A 21,716-nucleotide genomic window follows, 5' to 3' on the forward strand; every position below is an offset into this window, starting at 1 on the left:
AGCTAAGGACCATATGCGTTGTTATTGTTTATTTCCCATATCTATATATATTAAAGAAATATATTATTTTGATGTTTTGTTTTTCTCTCTATATCTAGATCTATAATATAGAAGTATGTGTTTGTACATTTTTCTTCTGTGTGTGTAGCATGTTTATTGAAAACAACAACAACTGAAGTCCGTTTGAATAGACATCGTCACATCGAACCGGAAACTCGTTTTCTATTTTAAGCTTTTTAAAGTAACCAACAAATAAACACGTGTGGCTGCTAGTTTAGATCTAGAGATTCTATACAAGAGATTTAGATTCTAAGATCAACATTTTAAACTAGACTCTTAGATCTAGATAGACTCGAAATAGTGATGTCTCCGCCAGGTATGTAGATCTAATAGATACAGAAATTTTATAAAAAGATCTAGATTAATTACAGAAATGCCGCAATCAAATGGGAATTTCGGATCTTTTCTTTCCACACCACAGTGTCCACAGTCACAGTGAGTCTGAGTGACAAATCACCAATCTGAATCAGACAAACACTTGAGTACGGTGACGAACGACAGAAATTTCAGTTATTATATAGAGTCTAATAATAAAATAATTAAAGACCAACTGAAGAGGTTTTGGGGTCAGACGCGGAAACCGGTGTAATACTTTTTTTTAGTTTCATAATGAATGATAATGCTTAAAAAAACGTACATACGAAATATTAGACTTAGACATATATTCTTTGTAATTATTTAGATATAAGCAATTTAATGTGCGTTTTAGGGACTATTAAATTTCACAATCTCGAAGCCATTCGAGATCAGTATTTCCCAGACAACCAAGGTCGATGACGTAGTTTAAGGGAAATTAGGTCAAATTTTTCAGTTTATGGCTTAGCGTATTTCCCTATTCCTTTTTACAGGAATGCCAGTTTCTGAAAACAAAGGCGACTAAAACACACCAATTTATAAAAAGTGGATGTTAGAGTTGGGGAAATTAGGTCAAATCACGCAATTTATGGCTTTGCATGTTAGATCTACTGTTTGTCGGCTTATTCTTGATCTAGTCAAGCGAACAGCGTTTCAGCCCACGCAGTACCGCGCGCCTCAATTCGTTTTAGTCAAGTTACGCAATTTATGGCTTATGTTACTGCTTCAGGCGTATTCTAGTTCTACATCTACTGCTTTTGATCAAGAGCTAGATCTTCTTTTCTCAGATCATTAATGATGTATGAAGTAGACCTAAATTTAATTAGATGAAATAGATCTAGTAATAGTAGTAGGCCTATTGGATATTTAGAGATTAGACCTATCTATATAGATCTATCTAGACTGATCCGATCGAGGTGCTGGGCCTAGATCTAGAAAAACAAAGTTTAAAATTATATACTCTATCTATACACTTAATAGTGATTATTAACCTATAGTCGTCCCTAAATAGGCCAAATATGGGGAAAAAACAACATTAATTACAATGTTGAGCTCATTCAATGTAGTTATTGTAGTACACGATTATATTTGGTCTGAATCTAGAGTCACAACCTCGTACAACACTAGCAAATAGCTTTAACCTTATCCTAGACTTAAAGGTAGTCTGATTTAGATCTACTAGATCTAAATTTCTAAAAACAGGCAAAAATTAGATCTACCAATTCTATATTATTATTAATATACGAAATATGGATTTTGTTACACTCTTACTTAAATAGTTCTATAAATCTATATGTAAAAATTGAATTTTCATATATCTCACGAATAGAATCATTAGAAAGTTAAGTTAGCAAGTTAATATGTAACTGTAACAAAGTTTTAAATTGTGTTTAGACTATAAATAGAAGAGATTATCCTACTGGAAAAGGAGTTGTTGTTGTTTTTTCTTTGGGAAGTGGAAAATAAATTGTAGCATCAATATAATATTCAGTAATGCATATAGGCTACTGTTGATGTAGTTATGCAACTCATTTTATTAAATTTTAGTAACCCAATTATTGCCAGTTAATCACTGAATATATATATATATATATTTTTATTTTTTTTCATTAAAAAATGCAGAGCTATTCATAATTTAAAGTGTTAAATAAATAAGGCTGGCAGTTGAGTCGAAAGATTGAGGAATGCAGTATTTTCCATGGCTATGCAGCCCTAGCTGGTGGTCAATTTAAATGTTCTCTACGACGTCTACGTCTTCCCTCGGCAGTGGATTTTCTTTTGGCCTCTAATATCTATTCCACCTTGCAATTTCTAATAATAGCATCATTCGAAGAATTAGATCCAACTCTTATTTTTTTTAAATGTAACCCCTTTACAGATCAAGTCATCATTGCAATGGACATTCAAAACTGCAATAACATAGAAATGATCAAAATTTCAATACGTTTCGAAACGCAGAAAGTTGTGTGGTTTGCGCTCCGAACTGTCTTCTCTGTGGTCTCAGGTTCAAACATTGACCACTGCCATTAACTAACATCCTGCTGGAGTTTTGGGATATGACATAATAATATTAAATCCTGATTCGAAGCTTTGTCTAAACCTAGCAAGTGAAAAGGAACATACTAAAATAATGTTGTGTGTATAATGAAGAACTCTATTAAAATGTGATTTTGTATTTACATTTATTGGTATTTATTATATAAAATAAAATTGTAGAATGTTTCTGTGATTTGTTTCACAATAGAAACAGGGAATATTAACTCTTCTTGTATTTCCAAAATGATGAAAGATCCATCTAGTAAACTTGTCTGTATGCCACATGTCATATGTTTTCTGTAAAATAGATTTTTAAAAATGTATTTATTAACATTTATACTTAATTATGTATACATATATATAGAACTAGTGGTTATATATATATATATTATATGTTATACTGATTATCTGATCTAACATTAACATCTAACTCTTATTGTTCTTAATAATAATAAATTACTCCAATCTCTAGGTCTAGGCAATATAATATATTTAAGACCAGGGCCGGTCTTAAGCCACATCAACCTATGCAGTCGCAGTGGACCCTGCACTTTCATAGGCCCCATGCTAATTCTAGGTGTAATTGTTAAATTGCAATATATATATATATACCGGTATATATAAAACCTGGAAATCTCATGTAATACTTTATTTACTTTAATAGTGACTGGCATATTAATATGCCATAGGTTGCAAAGTTCGTAAAGTAAAGTGAATTTGATCGTAATCTTGTACTTAGTAAAGATTGAATAAAATTCAAAGTCAAATTTTAAAAAAATACAAAAGCTTAATTTCCACTTATTATCCTTATTCCCACCCAGACTAGGCCCTGCGCAATCAGTTTCACATAAAGCCCCGCAATCGTTAGGACCGACCCTGTTTAAGTTTAAGACTTAAAGACATGTCACATATTTAATATTACCAATATAAATGATGACTTATTATTTTTTAGATCTAAAGTCTAGCCTTATTAATAAGTATAGTAAGGGCTAGTAGAGGGCTATATTAGAATTCTTTAGATCTTTTATAAATATATTCTATATAGATTTAGCTTAGGCTTTAGGTTTAGTCCTTGACTAATATAATATTATAATTATTTATATCTATGAATAATCTTTATGCTAGGACACTACTCATTAGGTCTTACTACTCTTACAATTAGATCTAAATCTAGTACTATTACAGAGATATACAAATTCAAGCATTAAAAAATGTTAGACTTAAAGACTTAACATAGATAGAGGCTAGTCTAGATTACTCTAGATCTACTTAAATCTACTAGTTTATAAACTATTACTCTAGTGTCTCTAGTATAAGTATTAAACTCTATTAGTATTACTACAAATCAAAGTCAAGTATTATTATTATATAAACTAGTCTAGATCTAGCTAGTGAGTGACTAGTAAAAGTGTAAAGAAGGCCTAGCTAGAATTAGATCTAGACTACTAGAGATAGATAGATCTATCCATTTAGTTTTGTTATAATAAAAATTAAAATAGACTTATAGTATACTTGTATAGTTTATTATTATAATTTATAGTAGATCTAGAATCTACTACTATCTAGATCTAGTCATAAGTGACTGTCTACCCCCTGGCCTAGTAGTCTCAGTCTAAGTACTAGAGACTAGAGTAGTAGTCTAGTCCTATTATCATTGTGACTGTCCTATCTATTAATCTATCAATAATAATTATATTAATTAAATAGTCTGCTCTATAATATATTTAGAAAAAGTAGAAGAGTTATCTTCAGGGCATTTTGATGCATTCCATGATAAGTATCATTTAAAATTGTTTGACAGCTAGATTTAGATAAGTATATCATCTGAATCGCTATCAATAACGTATCCAGCCATGTCTATTTTTATTTACATTTTCTCAGTCCATTACAAGACGTCACTTCCGGTTTCGGCCATTGAAGCTGATTTTCAAATCTTGTTATTTTTTCCACTTTCAAATTACTTTTTCTAATATAAATACGCTTTTCTAAAATCTCAAAATTTTAGGAACTAACTTTGATGCTATCTACTGTCTGAATCAATCGCTATCTCAATTTCGAAAAAAACCTCTTCAGTTGGTCTTTAAGAGTAACGAATTGAAGAAAACAAAAACAAATAGATCTAGACTGTAGACTAGTCTAAGACTTCTAGACTATTTTAAGTATTTAGTCAATTTAGATCATCTAGATAGAATCTAGACCAGTATTTTCAATAATTTTCATAAAATAAAAAATACACCACTTTGAGTTTGAGTTTGACTTTTAGTTTTTCTTTTAGTTAGTAGACAGTCAGACTAGAATCTATTTATTAATGAGTATTTACTTTTACAACCATTCACTTTCACTTGTATACTAATACCAGATCTAGACTCTAGACCTAGATCTAGTCTATAATACTTCTAATCAGGAGGCTCTTTACTACTTTAGTCTTTAGAAGGGGAAATGTCCATTTTTGGCATTTACCATTTACCAAATTTTTTTTACATAGTAACATATTGTTAGACCTATAACCTTGCCATGCACACCACCATCCAAGATAGTGCAGAAAGTGCGCACTATTAGTGACTAGACTAGAAGGGATGTTTACGAGAAGAGAGAACGATTTCTGCCCAAGTCTAGACTCTAGGGCTGATAAAGATGCTAAACATAGATGTTTATTTACATGGAGACACGACAAACACCTACATAGGACATCTCCCTTGGCCTTGACTCGCGCCTTGAGCACGGCATCTTTATCAGCTCTAGACTAGGACGGAAATCGTTCTCTCTTCTCTTCTTGTAAACATCCCTTCTAGTCTAGTCACTAATAGTGCTTTCTTTCAGCACTATCTTGGATGGCGGTGTGCATGGCAAGCATTTAACAATATTTATGCAAATGGTTTTAGATTTGTTGTCAAAAAAAGTTTTTTTATTACATTTGTATTGCTAAGTTATAAATGTAAGTATTGTAAGTTCTGTCATACTAACTACTGCATTTACACACAAAAAAAGTTTTCTTTTTTTTTTTTAAAGAGAAAAATCTATTTAGTATGCATAATTCAAAACAACAATTAATAAGTAGTTTTTCATATTATCACATGAACTGCAGTGCACGACTTTGGACGGAAATGTTTTTTTTTCTTGAGAATCTGAATAAGAAATTGACCCTTTACAAAACAATTACATCAATTAGATATTTATTATAAGGCATCAGTTAGGCCAGGTTCGCACCTAACTTCATATTCACTTTCACCTATCCTTTGGTCTGCTGGACCGCACATAGGGGTGTGGACAAATTGACAGTGTTGTGATGGCAGAAAATAATGAAATATTTAAAAAGTGGGATCAAGATAGCCGGAAACATTTTTTTTTCAAATGCGCTTTAAACTTCGTGCGCATTTGTTTAATACACAAAAACTATTTGAATATATCCAGAATATTAGGCCTTACATGGCCTGAAGTGGTTTTACGTCTATGACACAAAATTTCTTTATCAAAAACTGTAAATCCCATATTAACAATGCTAACCGCATTTTGAACTGTTCGATATGACACGCATGAGATAGCGCAATAAAACTTGGTAGAATTATAGCCAGGCATGATATCTAGCATGAAAAAATATTAATGTTCGATTATTTTCCTGGACCCTGTATTGTTAATCGGGCCAACCCCTCCCCTCTGGGAATTTTGAAAGCCTTTTCATTAGCATGATTAGGGTTTATCAAAAGAAATAGATTTCTAGTAGATCTATATTTAGTTTATAGATCTAGGTTGAGCTGAGCTTGCAGAGGGAGTCAAGACTCAAGAGGGCAAGGGCTGTCCAAGACTAACCTACAGAGATGTCTGTAAGCGAGACATGAGAACCACAGGCATCAAACAAAGTATGTGGGAGGAGATAGCCCAAGACTGGACAGCATGGAGACAGACTGTATGTGCTGGTAAGAACTTCCCCAAGTGCAAAAGAAACGAAGCTGCATCAATCAAAGAAGAAGAAAGCTGCCCTGTCAACTAGCCCTAAGTCAGATGCATATACATACATGAACTGTGGCAAACTCTGTTGCTCCAGAATCGGCTTGATCTGTCACACCAGCTTCTGCCCTGTCTCAAGACAAAACCAAAGCCATTGATTCACCTGGGCACATCCATTGTCTTCAGAGACATAAGGAATAGGTCTAGGAATAATATTATAATATATATGCTAACAGTGTTAAGTGTTACTCACAGAGGGCACAGCATTTGTGGCACACACGCAGGATGGTTTTCTATCACTAATGTCCTGCTTCTCTCAGGCCTGCAAAGAGTATGGGCTAACTATTAGGACATACATAACATATGAAAACAAACTAGAAGCCATACATGATGAAATCTTCTACCTGTAATCCAAAATCAAGTTGGCCTGTCCCTAGAAGAGGGGATTTTTAAAAAACACACTGCGTCTACTTTCGTTAGACTCAGCCCAAGAGCTTGGGGACACCGGAAGCTCACCAAATGAAGGTCTATAAAGTATGTGTTGTGAGCATACTACTGTACAGCAGTGATTCTGGGACTAACGTTGCAAAGCAATAAAATACTGAGACACTTGCTCAATTTGGGTCTTCTCAGCATCTTAACAATCCTCAGACAGCTATATATATATATATATCCATTCTCCTTCGTGGTGAAGGTGAGCACATTTCTCATTTCCTATGGACTCGAATATGTCTGTAAAGTCCCATCCTCGCTTTAAAGAAGCCAGCCGCATATGTGGCATGGGTGGGTTAGGTCAGTTTCAGATAGGCCTGCTTCTTCTCTCAGCTTTTTGTTGGTTCAGCACTCCTTTGCCCTGGCCACTCTTCTTGTTTCAAATCTTGAGATTCCGAGACTCACAGCTTCACGCCATGTGAAGCGATCGAGAGCTAGTGCTTCCCACCCGTGAATGTCGATATCACATTTCTTGAAGGAGATCTTGAGTGTGTCTTTGTAGCGCTTGTATTGGCCTCCTTGGGAGCCTTTTCCTGCACACAACTCCCCGTACAGAAGTCGCTTGGGAAGGCGATTGTCTGGCATGCGGACTACATGTCCCGCCCATCGAGGTTGGGACCTCAAACAACTGTCAGTGCTGGCTAGGTCATGTCAAATGGATGGAGGACTGTCACTTTTATGGTCAACTGGTGACTGGCTCAAGAAAAACTGGTTAATTTATTCATCAGTGAAACAATTTTTTTTTTAATTGAACTCAATAAAAATTATACAAGTGTGGTTATATATGCAGCTCCGAACCTGCAAATTTTGCTACTTTGAGAGACAAAAAATATGTTTGATAGCATAAACAACACAGCACTGAAACAATTTCGGACATGCACATATATATGTTCTAAAATTTTTCCTATTCAAACAGACTAATCTTTGTTTTAGTCTCACTAATAAATTTAATTTTATAATAATCTGAAAAAGAACAAATAATTTCTTTTTTATTTTTATTTTAATTTTGTCTTCTATTTTTATTGCCAGGATTTACACCAAGAGGAAGAGGAGGTGGTCGAGGAGGATTTGGTGACAGGGGTGGAAGAGGAGGTGGCCGTGGAGGCTTTGGTGACAGGGGTGGAAGAGGAGGTGGCCGTGGAGGTTTTGGAGGTAGAGGTGGAGGTTTTGGAGGTAGAGGTGGTGATAGAGGTGGTGGTCGTGGCAGAGGAGGTCGTGGTGGCCGTGGAGGTAAGTGCCACGTAGCTTTTTCTATCTTACAATTTTATAAAGTATTTGTACATATTTTAACACTTGTTAGATGTCATTAATTTTTCATTGATTAGTTTTCTCTTTTCATATCTATATAATTTACACATTTTTATTGTAGGTCGTGGTGGAATGAAAGGTGGTTCAAATGTAGCAGTGGAGCCTCATCGTTATGAAGGTGATATATATTTATATTTATACACAAACCCTGCTTGCACCAATCAGGTGTAGCCTTCTCTTATGCCTGTATTTTAGTGACACACACAATACACACTACTTTTAAATGAAACGCTCTCCCCCAAGGGCCCAACAACACACATTTTGGCCCATGATTATTCAGAGCCATCCAGCATTACAATAACATAGTATCATTTTTTGTGTGCATCCTCCATTAAAAAGCCCTCATTCCCAGCCAAGAAGTTTAAGGCCATCTCACTTACTTTTTTTTTTTCATCCCTCAATGGAAAAGTCAGTAAAGTGACATTTTGAAACACAAAGAATGAAATACCCCTCTTTTGAATCACCCCTTGCATCCTGTCATATTTAGGGTTCCTACGCAATCTGGAATTAAAAAAAAAAAATCCTGTGTCATACAATATGCTCATAATGACACATACTCATGTGGCATTCACATTAAGAGCCTAGGCTAAATGATACATCTATTTAGTTACCTAAATATAGAATGCTAGATCTAGCATTGAAACTTCTAATTGGACCCGTGGCCAAGGAAACTTTCAATTAAGTTTCAAACAAAATCTAAATATGACTTTCACATAAAGCCTATTACACCTAGATCTAGATTACATAGATATAGACTATAGAGGCCTATGGTATTTGGACTAGTTCTAGAATCTAATATAGATTTACAATGTTGGGTGCTACTGTAACAAATTATAGAGAGCCTAGATTTTTATCAGAACTAATAGATCTAGATACATATGATGATATGAGTGTACTCTAGACCTCTATAGGCGCTTCCTAAATTATTTAACTCTTATAAAATTAGGTCTCTAGGTATAGACCTGCTTAAGAACTCCCATTTCTACTACTAGATTGGTCTTGGTCTAAATTTAGATCTCACATCTAGATCTAGAACCGCTAAAAGATATAAATGCTTGTCTTGTTAAAAAAACAAACATTAATGATTGAGATAATGTAGTCTATAAACATTCCAAATGAAATTTAATTGCAGATTTCATGCAGTCTAATATTATCAATGATGTTGCTGTAGATCTAATAACACTAGAATTAGGTTGTCTTATTCCTGTAGAGCTAGTTTCTCCATAGCCCTAGTTAAAATAATAGATCTAGATGTAGATTGTTCAGAGTTGAAGACCAGGTCTAGATTTGTTTGTATGGATTGCACTAGCAAATAAAATTCAATAATTTCAATACAGTAACTCTAAATCTTTATGTATCTATTCCAAACTAATTATACTAGCTGAAATCTAATGTGTTAAAGTCACTATAAATATAGATCATATAGTGTTTATATCTAGAACAATATGTTAGATCTAAGTTTGCTTAGAAAACACTAAATTCAATAATTTTATAAAGTTGTGTGCTGTTGAAGTTAGTGTTGTGTTTATGTATTGATTCATTGTTTTTGTTGTACTTAGGTGTTTTCATTGGTAGAGGCGGCAAAGAAGATGTATTACTAACCAAAAATTTTGCAGTTGGTGATTCAGTTTATGGAGAAAAAAGAATTTCTGTTGAGGTAAACATGTTAACTTATAGATAGTTTTATTACCATATATTTACAACCAAAGGATTTTTTCAACCAAAAGATATTGAGACTGGTCATGGTCATTTGACTACTTCAGGTCACAAAACATTTGGTTATAAATTGAGGAATATTTGCCTTATGTTTGAAAAATAGGAACTGCTCTATGTAACATTCACATTAAGATGTCAAGGCATTAGTAGTGGGGCATGTTCAAACTTGAACAAATTAAAAGTTCTTCAAAGGATCTATACCATTCCCAGTATTTAAAACAGAATACGTTGTTTAAAAAAAAAAATAAACAGATCTAGCTAATGTTTGAAAAACATGGTAATAAGATCTGATAAATTCTTTTTAATTGAAAGCAATTTGCAAATCATTTTTAATTCTTTAACCCTTAAATCTTTTAATATTCATAGTTATTTTATTGTCTATCCTCATCCATTGCCAGGAACAACAAAAAATGATTGCCAATTAGAGAGAACAGTTGTGAAATGCCTCATTGCATTGCATTGAGTTTGTTTTTTTTCTCTTAGATAATGCATGTCTTGAAAACTTTTTAATACAAATAATGTTTTTTTTTAACATAAGAGAAACTTGGATTTCTAATTGATTTGATTCACACTTTAGTGTTTAGACTAATTCGTTTGTTAATCTGTGTCATATTTTCAATATTAAGTGGCCTGTTCTCAGATTGTTCTTTAGAAAAGTCAAGTATGATGTTATAGAATTTTACTGTAGTATGCTTCACAGAAATATTGAAGACATTTCTAAGATAAGTTACAGCTAAAATGAAAATGACTATTTAGTATGTCAAAAGGAAAATTGTTGAAAATAAATGATGGAGAATGGTACTAGTACTCAGACAGTCCACATAGTCCCAGTCTTTTCTAATTTGACAGTAGCATCACAAGTTTCACTTATCTTTTTAATCATCTATTTCTCCATCATTCATCACTACAAAATAGTCTCACAAGTCATAGTATCAGCCTTATTAATCTACATTTAAAACACCACCAGTCATATCTCCACCTCCATCAGACTCATCTACAACTTAAGCTTTGTCATAAGCTAAAAATTATGGGTACTAAATTTTTGCCAAATAGGGGCATAGATTCTATGTACTATACTTAAAACTTTTATGCAATTGGTAATCGAGAGAATATTTTAAACTAGAGTCACACAATTTTGGATTTACAAAATTAAAGATCATTTGTTATCAGTTTCATTTTGATTTTAAGGTTTCAGAAATATCATAATTTGAATATACAATTACATTCTGAATTTTGTCTTTAGGATTCAGATGCTGGTTTCAAAATATTTTCCAATTTAACTGTACAGTTAAAAAAAAATTCTTTCTTGTTTCAGGAAGGAGAAACTAAAATTGAATACAGAGCCTGGAATCCATTTAGGTCAAAGTTAGCAGCTTCCATTGTAGGTGGTATTGGTAACATACATATCAAGCCAGGATCTAAAGTTCTTTACCTAGGGGCTGCCTCAGGAACAACTGTCAGTCATGTTTCAGATATAGTTGGTCCAGTAAGTAGCAACATTCAATTATCTCTTGTTCATCAAGATGTCAAGGCATTAGTAGTGGGGCATATGTTCAAACATGAACAAATTAAAAGTTCTTCAAAGGATCTATACCATTCCCAGTATTTAAAACAGAATACATTGTTATCTAGCTAATGTTTTACAATCAGTTGATAGCTGTTATTATCATGTTCTAATGTACTTTAAGTTGATAGATGTTATTATCATGTTCTAATGTACTTTAAGTTGATAGATGTTATTATCAACACTCACACTGGGTAGTATTTTGTTTCACCTCACCAGTACCTATTGCAGTGTTTCTCAAACTTTTTTGTCTGGCGGCACAGTAAAAAAACTACAAAAATTTTCGCTGCACACCACGAAGAGCAACAGTTGTTTTATAAAAAAAAAAGGAAAAAAAAAAGATTTTACATGTTTTTAATTATTACATTTAATGTGAAGGGTGTGCCTGTTTTTGAGAGCAAATGCGATCTAATCGAGGCTCCAGAGTTGACAAACAAACTCGCATTTCATCGTCTATTGTAAGAAGCCTCTCTCTTTTCTTAGATTTGATTTCAGTCAGTGCTGAAAATCCCAACTCACAAAACCATGAAGATGCAAATGGAAGAATGCTTTTAAACTGATTGCAGGATATAACTTGATTGATATCCAAAACACATCCAGGCTTTTCTCGGCAAAACTTGACTTAAGAGCTGCATCCTTTTTCAAATAAATGAGCTGCTCTGCTTCTTCAGTTGTCAGATTTGTAGCTTCATTGTTTCCAAATGGATAGCTGACCCATCCATACTTCCAACTGTTGGAAAGTATTGCTGCAATGCTGAGTACAAGTGTGTCAAAGTGTCCAGAATTTCGGGGGTGATTTCTTTATTTGAAGCACATTCATTGTAAGAAGAAAGCAGTCGAAGACTCCTTTCGAGATTTTACTTTGCCACAAAGACAATTTTTCACAAAATGACTTCAGTTTTGAGGATGCAATGATGATGGTTTCCGATGGTCCTTCAAGACTTTAATTCAATGAATTTAATTTGTCAAATAAATCAGAGAGAAATGTCACCGTAACCCACCACATCTCGTCATGAATAGAAAATCCAAAGTCTTTTTTTGTTTTCAGCCTCCAAAAATAAAATTAGCTCAGCCTTGAGTTAGACGACACGCTTTAACACTTTTCCCCTGGTGAGCCAACGAATGTTAGTGTAATACATGAGACATTTGTAGTCTGAATCCATTGCTTCACAAAGCTCAGAGAAAAGTCGGGATGCAAGCGGTCGAGATTTGATGAAGTGTACAACTTCAATCACGATCCAGAGCAGACATCAAATCTTTCAGCAAAGTTTTAAATGCAAGAGCTTATCTGTTGATCATGCAGTGAACAACTAATACTTTGGATTTTCTTGACGCACAAGAGTGACGAATCCCTTTCTATTTCCCTGCATGGAACGACAGCCATCGGTGCAAACGCTGACACAGTTTTTCTCCACTGTACTTTGAATAGCAAAATGTTTTCGTCACCACTTTGAAAATATCTTCGCCTTTGGTCGTAGTCTTTGCAAAAATAAGAGTTCGTTGACACATTTTTCATCCTTTATGAACCGAATAAAAGCTAGCAGCTGGGCTTTGCCGCTAACGTCAGTGGATTCATCAACTTGAAGAGACCACAGCAGAGACACTTCATCGCCAGTCACGTCAAAGTGTTCGCAGATTTCATCTTGTAAATTTGACAATAAGTCTTCAATTCTGCTCGAGATAGTAACATTTGACAAAGGAACTTTTTAAACTTTTTCGGCGGCATCGGGTCCAAGGATAGTTTCAGCAACTATTGCTAAAGCTGGTGCAATGACTGATTCAGCCTCTGTGTGTGCTTTCTTGTGTTTTGCTAATAACTGAGCAACCTTATAACTTGCAATCAATCCCTTTTCTGGCAGCTTTATGTAGTTCGTAAGTTTCTTAGCTTGTCTATTTTGTTGAGCTTGATGTTTTCAAAGTATTCCTTCGGTTGCGCTTTTACAGCTGGATGTTTTGTTTCCAAGTGTCTCTTCAATTTGCTTGGAACAAGCGCCTCATTCTACAGAGTTACATTGCAGATCAGACAGAATGCCAATGGAGATTCTTCAGGTCCCGAAGATATGAAACCATATCCGATGTAATCTTCTTTTTACCTTTGTTTCGCAGTTTCATTCTTGCTAACGTATTTCTCCATGGATAATAAATAACGCTTATTGATAATTTGTTATAATTAGCATACACCTACAAAATTTACATGAAACACATCGCTTATTATTATCGTTACAAGAACTGAAGTGCGTCTGCTAAGGCAGCCTACATTTGAGTCATTATAATAATATATGTATAGTGGACAATTCCATAACCTGAATAACTAACACCCCTTTCCGTCAATATGGAGCGATCCACTACTATTACTGATCGTTACAAGTGGGGATGTCATCGCAACGTAAAATAAAAATTTAATAGTAGGCAGACCTGTGTGGCGTTCTGAAAACTCCCGCTGCACACCTTCAAATCTTCGGCGGCACACTAGTGTGCCGCGGCACACAGTTTGGCACACAGTTTGAGAAACACTGACCTATTGTATTTAATTCTAAGCTGGCACCCCTTTAACATTTTGGAAGGGCCCCAATTTCAATTACTTGCACAGCCACTAACTAAAATGCAAAGTGTTGGTCTGTTCACATCTACTCCCATTTTCAGGATGCTTATCAAGGTGTTTGATGGAATGCAGGTCAATAGTGCCACAATTGAAAATAAAACTAACTATGTTTACAAATAACATTTAGTTTGAAAAAATATGACAATACAATAAAACTTTTATGATCCTCAAACTGATTGCTGTAGATATTTTTCAGATAAGACAACTTAATAGCAAGCTAATTTGTTTAATATAATTTGGATTAGTCTATTTACAACCTATATTTTTCAAGCATTGAATTGAAATATATTAGTACATCAGATAAGGCAACTTCATAGCAAGCTAATTTGGATTAGTCTATTTACAACTTATATTTTTTCAAGCATTATAAGCATTGAAATATATTAGTACATGATCTTTTAAATGTGTGTATCTCATTAAAATGAGCTCCTAACAATATCACTACTAGTGAAAAGATTTGTATTGACTCATTGCTTTGTGTCTACAGGAAGGTTTAGTTTATGCAGTGGAGTTTTCACACAGAAGTGGCAGAGATTTGTTAAATGTTGCCAAAAAGAGGATTAATATTATACCAATCATAGAAGATGCAAGGCATCCACACAAGTACAGAATGTTAGTTGGTAAGAAAGTCTAGGACATTAACATTTTGCCCTTTTATTCAGAGCATGGTTTGATATGACTCCTGTAAGCTATGCACATTTTTAAAGGTGCAGCTCAAAGTTTTGTTCAGTAAAATGTCTGTTATTTCTTATGTTTCCTTTAGTTCAAATTTTGTCCTCTAAATCTACATTCATTGTTTCCTTATAGACATAATTATATGCAAGTTCATGAAAATTTGAATGTTTAAGGACCCTTATTTTTAAGAAATCGGGACACAAATGTTGAATTTTTACAAATGATTCAATAATAAAAAATTATTCTCTTGTACATCATATCTCTAAAAGTTAATTGATATATCTACGAAATTTGCATTAATATATGTAGATCTCTGTGAACTACAGTTATCTCTATATTTATAATACTTTTTCCCCCAAACAATTTTTTCTTCCCCCTAAACCCTCTTTTTTTTTTAAAGAAAAAGTCCATTTGCAAACTTGTAAAATTAAAAACAAATTTTTGATGGCAGCAATCATATTTATTCTAGTTTATATAGTATTAGAAATAATAAACTATATATGTGCAAAGTTTTATTTAAATATCTTTGTTTTTTTTTAAACATTTACATCACTCAAAATAGTTTAGCATAGAAAAAATCAGTTTAAATCATGTATTTCAATTTAGGGGTTAAAGCTCTCCTTAATTAACATTTGTTATTTAGAGTCACATTTCCTTTAGGATGATTTCCAAAAGCATTAGAAATGTGATATGAATTTTGACTCTACTAGTCTCTATATGTGTATTAACTGCTGCCATAAATGTTATGTCTTTTTCAATTTTTTCAGTAACCATTTGTTTATTCAAAGTTAAGAAATCAACTTTTGTTTTTTTTATTTCTCACTTTCTAAGCATGAAAGGGTCTAATTCAACTTTAAACAGATTTTACTCATCTAAGAAATTATGAGAAGCCAATCTCCTGGTTCTAGGAAAAACAAAAATAATATTATGTGTTTGTTTTCTTTGTTACTTTGTAACTAGATATTTAGAGATATATCATCCAGCAACTTAGTTTTGTGCATTCTGATGAAAATCATTATTAAGTGTATTTCTTCTAAGAGAAAGTCTCCTGTATGTTCCCAGGTATGGTGGATGTGATATTTGCAGATGTGGCTCAGCCAGACCAAGCAAGAATAGTGGCAGTCAATGCACATAGTTTTCTGAAAAATGGTGGATATGTTGTCATATCTATTAAAGTAAGTTGTCATTTGGTTGGTTGTAGGAAAGATCATGTACTAAGAAAAAAAATTATTTAAAGTTTTTGCTTAGTGTTTGGAATTTATGAGGGAACATTGAGTCTATAAACAAGCAGCTCATAAGATCAGGAATGGAATTCATTATCAAAAGAAAAGTTTCTTCCTGTGAATGAATTTTGTACGAATAAAGGACTAATGTATTCAACATAATACAAAGATTAAACATTTTATTAGTTCTCTCACGCCCAATCTGGGATCAAGTTGAAATTATACACAATTGTTTTTTTTTACCTGACTAAACAAGAATCTATAAAAATTATCCAGTTAGTTAATTAATTATTGGTAATTAATAATTTATTTGGTACAAGTTGAATTAGTCCTCTTTATACTTTACAGAATTAGGCCATTGCTTAAAAGTTTGTAGCTAACAATAGATGGCTATGAAATCTTTTGTTTGCATAAGCACTTTGCTGGAACACAGGGTTGGTAAATTTGCTTGAGAAGGCTTGAACCCTCGAGTCACATTAAAGTCATACAATTTTATTTTTTATGTAAAATATATTTTAAAAATCTATCACTAAATTTTCAATACACTATTCTTTCCCTTCATAATATTTGCAAGAACAAAGTTATAATTTAAAAAATTGTTGGAAGATTAAGTTTGTGTTGATCTGAAACTTTTTATACGAGTTTAAGTGTAATGATATACATGTATGTGAATGCAGTTGACCTGCATGAGTGTAATGTTCAGTTTCTACTATTCTATCTTCATTTTTTTTTACTGTTTCTCTTAGACTTTTGTGCCAGGATTTCAATTTTAAATTTTTTTTTTAGAATTTTTAAAATCCTGAGTTACCTCTCTTTACTTAGCCCTTAGGGCTTAGAGGGTAGCGTTTCAAACCAGATATAGTAGTTATCGGGTTAAATAAAAGCATTGCGTATCCATAATTTTATAAAACATTTTATTTTGTCTTAGTTGATACCAGTATGTAGATCTTATAGCTAATGAAGGAAATGTCACTTTCTATAATCATGCCCCTTGCCATCATTATTATTCATTGTCTTGTATAAATTGAGTACAAGGTTGGGACATATTTATTCTGCAATTTCTTTTTATGGATTGGTTTCTCATACATTCTGTGTTCTCTATCTTGTAGGCAAACTGTATTGACTCTACTGCAGAACCAGCAGCTGTATTTGCTGGTGAAGTTGAGAAATTGAAACAGGAAAAGATTAAACCCATTGAACAGTTGACACTTGAACCTTATGAGAGAGACCATGCTGTGGTGGTGGGGAGATACAGGTGGGTTTTACTACTGCAGCTTAAGACAGATATCAGGCTGTAGTTTTGTTCTTACTGCACTATGAATTCCAAAAACAAACTTATCTGCTCTGTTGTGTACCCTGTCAAACACTGGTAGGCGCTTCAAAACATAACAGCAAGAACACCTCAGCGACAGATACGGTGAAGTGAATTTTCCCAAAATTTTCAGAATTCCAAAAATTTCTTCTGATCTGATTTTCTAACAAAAAAAAATTTGAAATTTTCCTGACAATTTTTTTTTTTAAATCCAATTTTATTATTTTCCATTTTCGGAAAAAATGCGAAATAAGATTTTTGATTTGTTTTTGAACATGTGCGCATCTGGTCTTTTGACACAGTTTAAGTTCTATTTTTTTAAAAATCTTGTGTTACCGTATTGTCTTCTGTCTAGACTAGAGTGGTTTGAATCAGTCTAGATAGATATATTCTAGATATGATATCTAGTTTCTTTAATTTGAATACTTTTGATGTATTATAAGATATAGATTTAGTAGACCTACCGACTATCTATATAGATTTTATAGATGTAGGCCTACTTTATATGACTATAGTGAGTTACTGAGTATAAGTCTGATTGAATATAGATTATTTATAGATCTAATAATAATATATTGAATCTAGATTTACTAGAGATGTAGATCCAAGATGTAGATCTATAGTGAGAAATATATATCTCAATCCAGTGATGGGAATTTTCCGAAAATTTTCGGAATTGTGAAAATTTCATCTGATTCGATTTTCTAAAATAAAAAAAAAATCCAAAATTTTCCTCAACATTTTTTTTGAGAAAAATCTTGTGTTACCGTATTGTCTTATAGACTAGACCTAGATCTAGTCCATGAGTGACTGAGTGGTTTGAATCAGTCTACATAGATATATTCTAGATAAGATATCTAGTTTCTTTAATTTGAATACTTTTATCTAGATTATCTAGACTTCAATTTCAATGAGTGCTTGCCAGTTTTTGAAAAGTATCAGAGTTGAGAGAGTCACTAGAGATCTAGATCCAAGTTATTAGATTTAAGTAGATCTATAGTGAGAAATATATACCAAAAGTTTTTTCTATATCTAACTAATAACTAATCATTACTAATGCTTTAAAAGCTCAGTGTAGTAAAGATCCACTTAGTCTTCTTGTAAACAACTTGTATCAGCATATGCAGTTGTATTGCTTAACATTCTCTAACTCTAAGCATTGCTGCTCCTCTGGTTGTTCTCCCTTGTCTTGCTTAAGAACTCAGCAGAGATTCAGCAGCTTTCTCTCAATTGCTTTTCAAAGCATTCTTTGATGGACTTTATGTACAAAGTTTAATAAAAAGCTTCTCCAGTAAAAAATTGAATAATCAATGAAAGAAACAGAAGTGTAGCTCATACTTTTGACGTATTTCCAAAACTTAAGCATGTTTTGATTTTCAAACTCTTTATAGTTGTTTGAGAGAGAAGTTGTTACAATGCCAGTAAAGCAGTTATCTATTGTAGAATGCTCGACTGCCTGGACCCAGATATAAAGCATCTGAAAAGGCTTTCTTTTCTCATCTATATGTACAGACAATAGTGTATAGTGTCTTGCATGCATTTTATGTGCAGTAAAGCTTATGCAGTGGGGTCTGACAAGGCGTGGTAGCACGACCATGTCCAGACTTAGGATTGGTCACACCTACATCACGCACTCTTTTGTGCTGAAGAAAGAGGAGCCCCCACTTTGTGAGTATTGTGACTCTCGCCTCACCGTGGAACATATCCTCATTGATTGCCCCAGATACCAGGATGTCAGTGAGAAATGTTTAAGAGCACACAACTTAAAAACACTATTCAACAATCTCGACCCTGGGAAGGTACTGGGCTTTGTCCGGGAGGTGGGGTTGTCTACGAAGGTCTGATTTATGAATTGTGAACATATAATATTTACATAAGATTTTTACCAAATTATTAAATTTTTACTACCTTTACTATTTTAACTGTGAATAGACCTTGTTTTTAATGATTTGACTGTATAGAATTTAGCCCTTGTTATATAAAAAGGGATAGTGATCCTTAAAGGATTACGGGCACAACATGGCCTTAATTGTGCTGATGTGCCTAAACTCAAAACTCATACTCGCTTATGCAGTGTAATTATTATGTAATAGAACATTATTTAAAGAAAATCTTAAATAAAATGGATTCTACATAATTTTTAAAAATTCAGCAACATCTTTTTATAAGTCGCGCCCACAGGCCAGTTCAAAAACAGGGGTGTGCAACATTTACTAAAAAATTTTTCACTGTCTGTTCCCATCACTGACAACGTAACACTCTTGCCTGCCTTTACTAAACTAAGCTATTCAACTTGAAGTAAATGCTGCTAAAATGTTCCTTTAGAAAGTAAATAATTTTGTTTTATGAAGTCAAACGTTTTCTCAGATAGTTTAGACTGGACTTTGCAACCTTTTACCTATAATGAAACCTAGATATATATCATATATATTCAGCATAGTTGAAATGTTGACTAAATTCCGTATATAATTGAAAGACAGGGTGGACTGTCCATTTTACTGTCTTTGTTGAACTAATTCCTTTAATATGCTGCCATTGAAAGCTATTCTTCTGTTCTATTTATGCCTTTTCATTGATACCTTTTTTTTTTCAGGCCTCCTCCCAAGAAATAAAAGTTTGTTAATTGTTGTTACTGTCAGACTGGATTGTTAGGACCACCACAATACCAGTGTTCTCAGCAGCCTTGATATTTGGCTGTAGATTGAAACATTGATCAACTGGATGTTGATAGGTTTTTAATTATTTCCCTTGTAAATATCATTATCACTATAAATAGATACTTTCAAAAATAAATATGTCCAAAAATTTGACTCTTTACTTTAATCCTCGTATATTATGTGTTGTGTTCAGCATTTGTTTCAATCTTTTTTCCTGGCATTATTTTTGGCTAAGTGAGCATTTTTTTATCTGTATTAACAGACAGTTATCTGCAACAGAAATGAATCTAAAAAAATGGTGACCATTTGTTATGGGCAGTTGTGAACTGGTAGAGCACCAAACTGTTTGTAGACAACTGCACTTGAAACAACTTGAAGAACTTCTTTTGCCAACAAAACTAATTACACATTTTATTAAAATGTAGACAGAATCAACTTGTGTTGAAACATAGCAGACTTTAGTGATAATATAATATGGTATTTTAAACAAAATCTAATAAGGCTTGTCTTTGAGTCTGAAGATTAATGAGGAGTGCAGTATTTCCTGTGGCTGTGCAGCCCCAGCTGTGACCTACATATTTTGCCACATCCAGGGCATTGTCTGCCGGTAGTCATTTAAGATTTTCTTTTCGCCGTCGGCATCTGTCCTTGGCAGTGGATTTTCTTTTGGTCTCAAATGTGTATCCTGCAGCTTTTTGTGAGCAGCCTCCAGCTGAAGCTGCCTACAGCCAGGTGCTCTCTTCTTTGTCAGCTAAGGCAAGTTGGTGCCTAAGCTGGTCTTTAAAGCGTTTCAGTGGAGCACCTCTGTTACGTTGAGCTCTCTCCCCCCCCCACACACACACACACACTCACGTCATTAGACCTTTCAATATTCAGATGCAACGTTTTGGTTTTTCATCTGAATGTGATGTAGGTTTTATTTCATTTTCAACAAGTCAGTAGGACAGGCAATCAAGTGAACAGAAAAAACTGAAATGTACCGATGGTTGAACTAATAATTCTCTAACTGAAATGTACCGATGGTTGAACTAATAATTCTCTAACTGAAATGTACCGATTGTTGAACTAATAATTCTCTAACTGAAATGTACCGATGGTTGAACTAATAATTCTCTAACTGAACTGAAGTTCATCCAAATACATTTTGTATGTATATGTGAGTGTGTGCTATTTTTAGAATATACTTTTATTCCCATGAGACTTGAAATTTTGTTTCTATGAAAATAGAGCCATTTTCAAGAACTGTACCCACCCACCCAGTGACCATGAATTTGCAAACTTAATAGAGGAATTGTTAAAATAATAAAATATCCATAGTAGATTTAAAGAAATTGAATATAATTTCAATGTGACACATATCTGACCTATAAGTGACTTTTTAGTAGAATACTGAAAAAACTAATGATATTACGGTCAAGAATCGACCATAAAATCCTGTCCGCAATGATAAGATAAAGTTAAGTGTGAAGCATTACATTTGTAAAGGGAACATCAATGAGCAATGACATACATACATTTATCTACTCATGTACTTTTCTTTTAAGCGAATGAAAACTTCAAGCTGAATGCAGGAAATTGTTTAAAAAAAAAAAAAAAACATTAAAAAAAAAAGACTTCCGAAACAAAAAAAGATATTGTCTCCTTTATACAACTTATAGAATAACTAATTAATGTAAGGTTTCGTTTAAAAAGCAACATACCCCGTTCCCCCGATCAAAAACAAAATCCTTAAGTGAATGTATATTCTGATGATAGTCCTATCCTGAACAAT

General features: G+C 33.3%; 1 protein-coding gene and 1 long non-coding RNA gene across 2 annotated transcripts; one reads left to right on the top strand and one right to left on the bottom strand.

Moving 5' to 3' along the window:
- Positions 1–222: 222 nt before the first annotated feature.
- Positions 223–20,098, top strand: LOC106066241 (rRNA 2'-O-methyltransferase fibrillarin-like). Its single transcript, XM_013225216.2, has 9 exons — positions 223–376; positions 7,918–8,118; positions 8,258–8,314; positions 9,756–9,853; positions 11,228–11,398; positions 14,566–14,698; positions 15,816–15,928; positions 17,086–17,231; positions 19,882–20,098. Exons 1-9 carry the CDS (start codon positions 364–366, stop codon positions 19,898–19,900), a joined length of 951 nt encoding a protein of 316 aa, XP_013080670.1. The 5' UTR covers positions 223–363; the 3' UTR covers positions 19,901–20,098.
- LOC129922672 (uncharacterized) lies at positions 2,579–4,375 on the bottom strand. Its single transcript, XR_008774577.1, has 2 exons — positions 4,323–4,375; positions 2,579–2,748 (listed from the first exon to the last, which is right to left on the bottom strand). It is a non-coding gene; the product is annotated as an uncharacterized LOC129922672 (long non-coding RNA).
- Positions 20,099–21,716: the final 1,618 nt, after the last annotated feature.

The sequence above is a fragment of the Biomphalaria glabrata genome, chromosome 14 (assembly GCF_947242115.1).
Source record: "Biomphalaria glabrata chromosome 14, xgBioGlab47.1, whole genome shotgun sequence".
NCBI classification, from domain to species: domain Eukaryota; kingdom Metazoa; phylum Mollusca; class Gastropoda; family Planorbidae; genus Biomphalaria; species Biomphalaria glabrata.

Bases quoted from the DNA above. Each gene is read 5' to 3' on its own strand.
- LOC106066241 (XM_013225216.2), top strand. The intron at 9,854-11,227 runs GTAAACATGTTA...TTCTTGTTTCAG, and splicing joins AAAAAAGAATTTCTGTTGAG to GAAGGAGAAACTAAAATTGA. The intron at 11,399-14,565 runs GTAAGTAGCAAC...TTGTGTCTACAG, and splicing joins TTTCAGATATAGTTGGTCCA to GAAGGTTTAGTTTATGCAGT.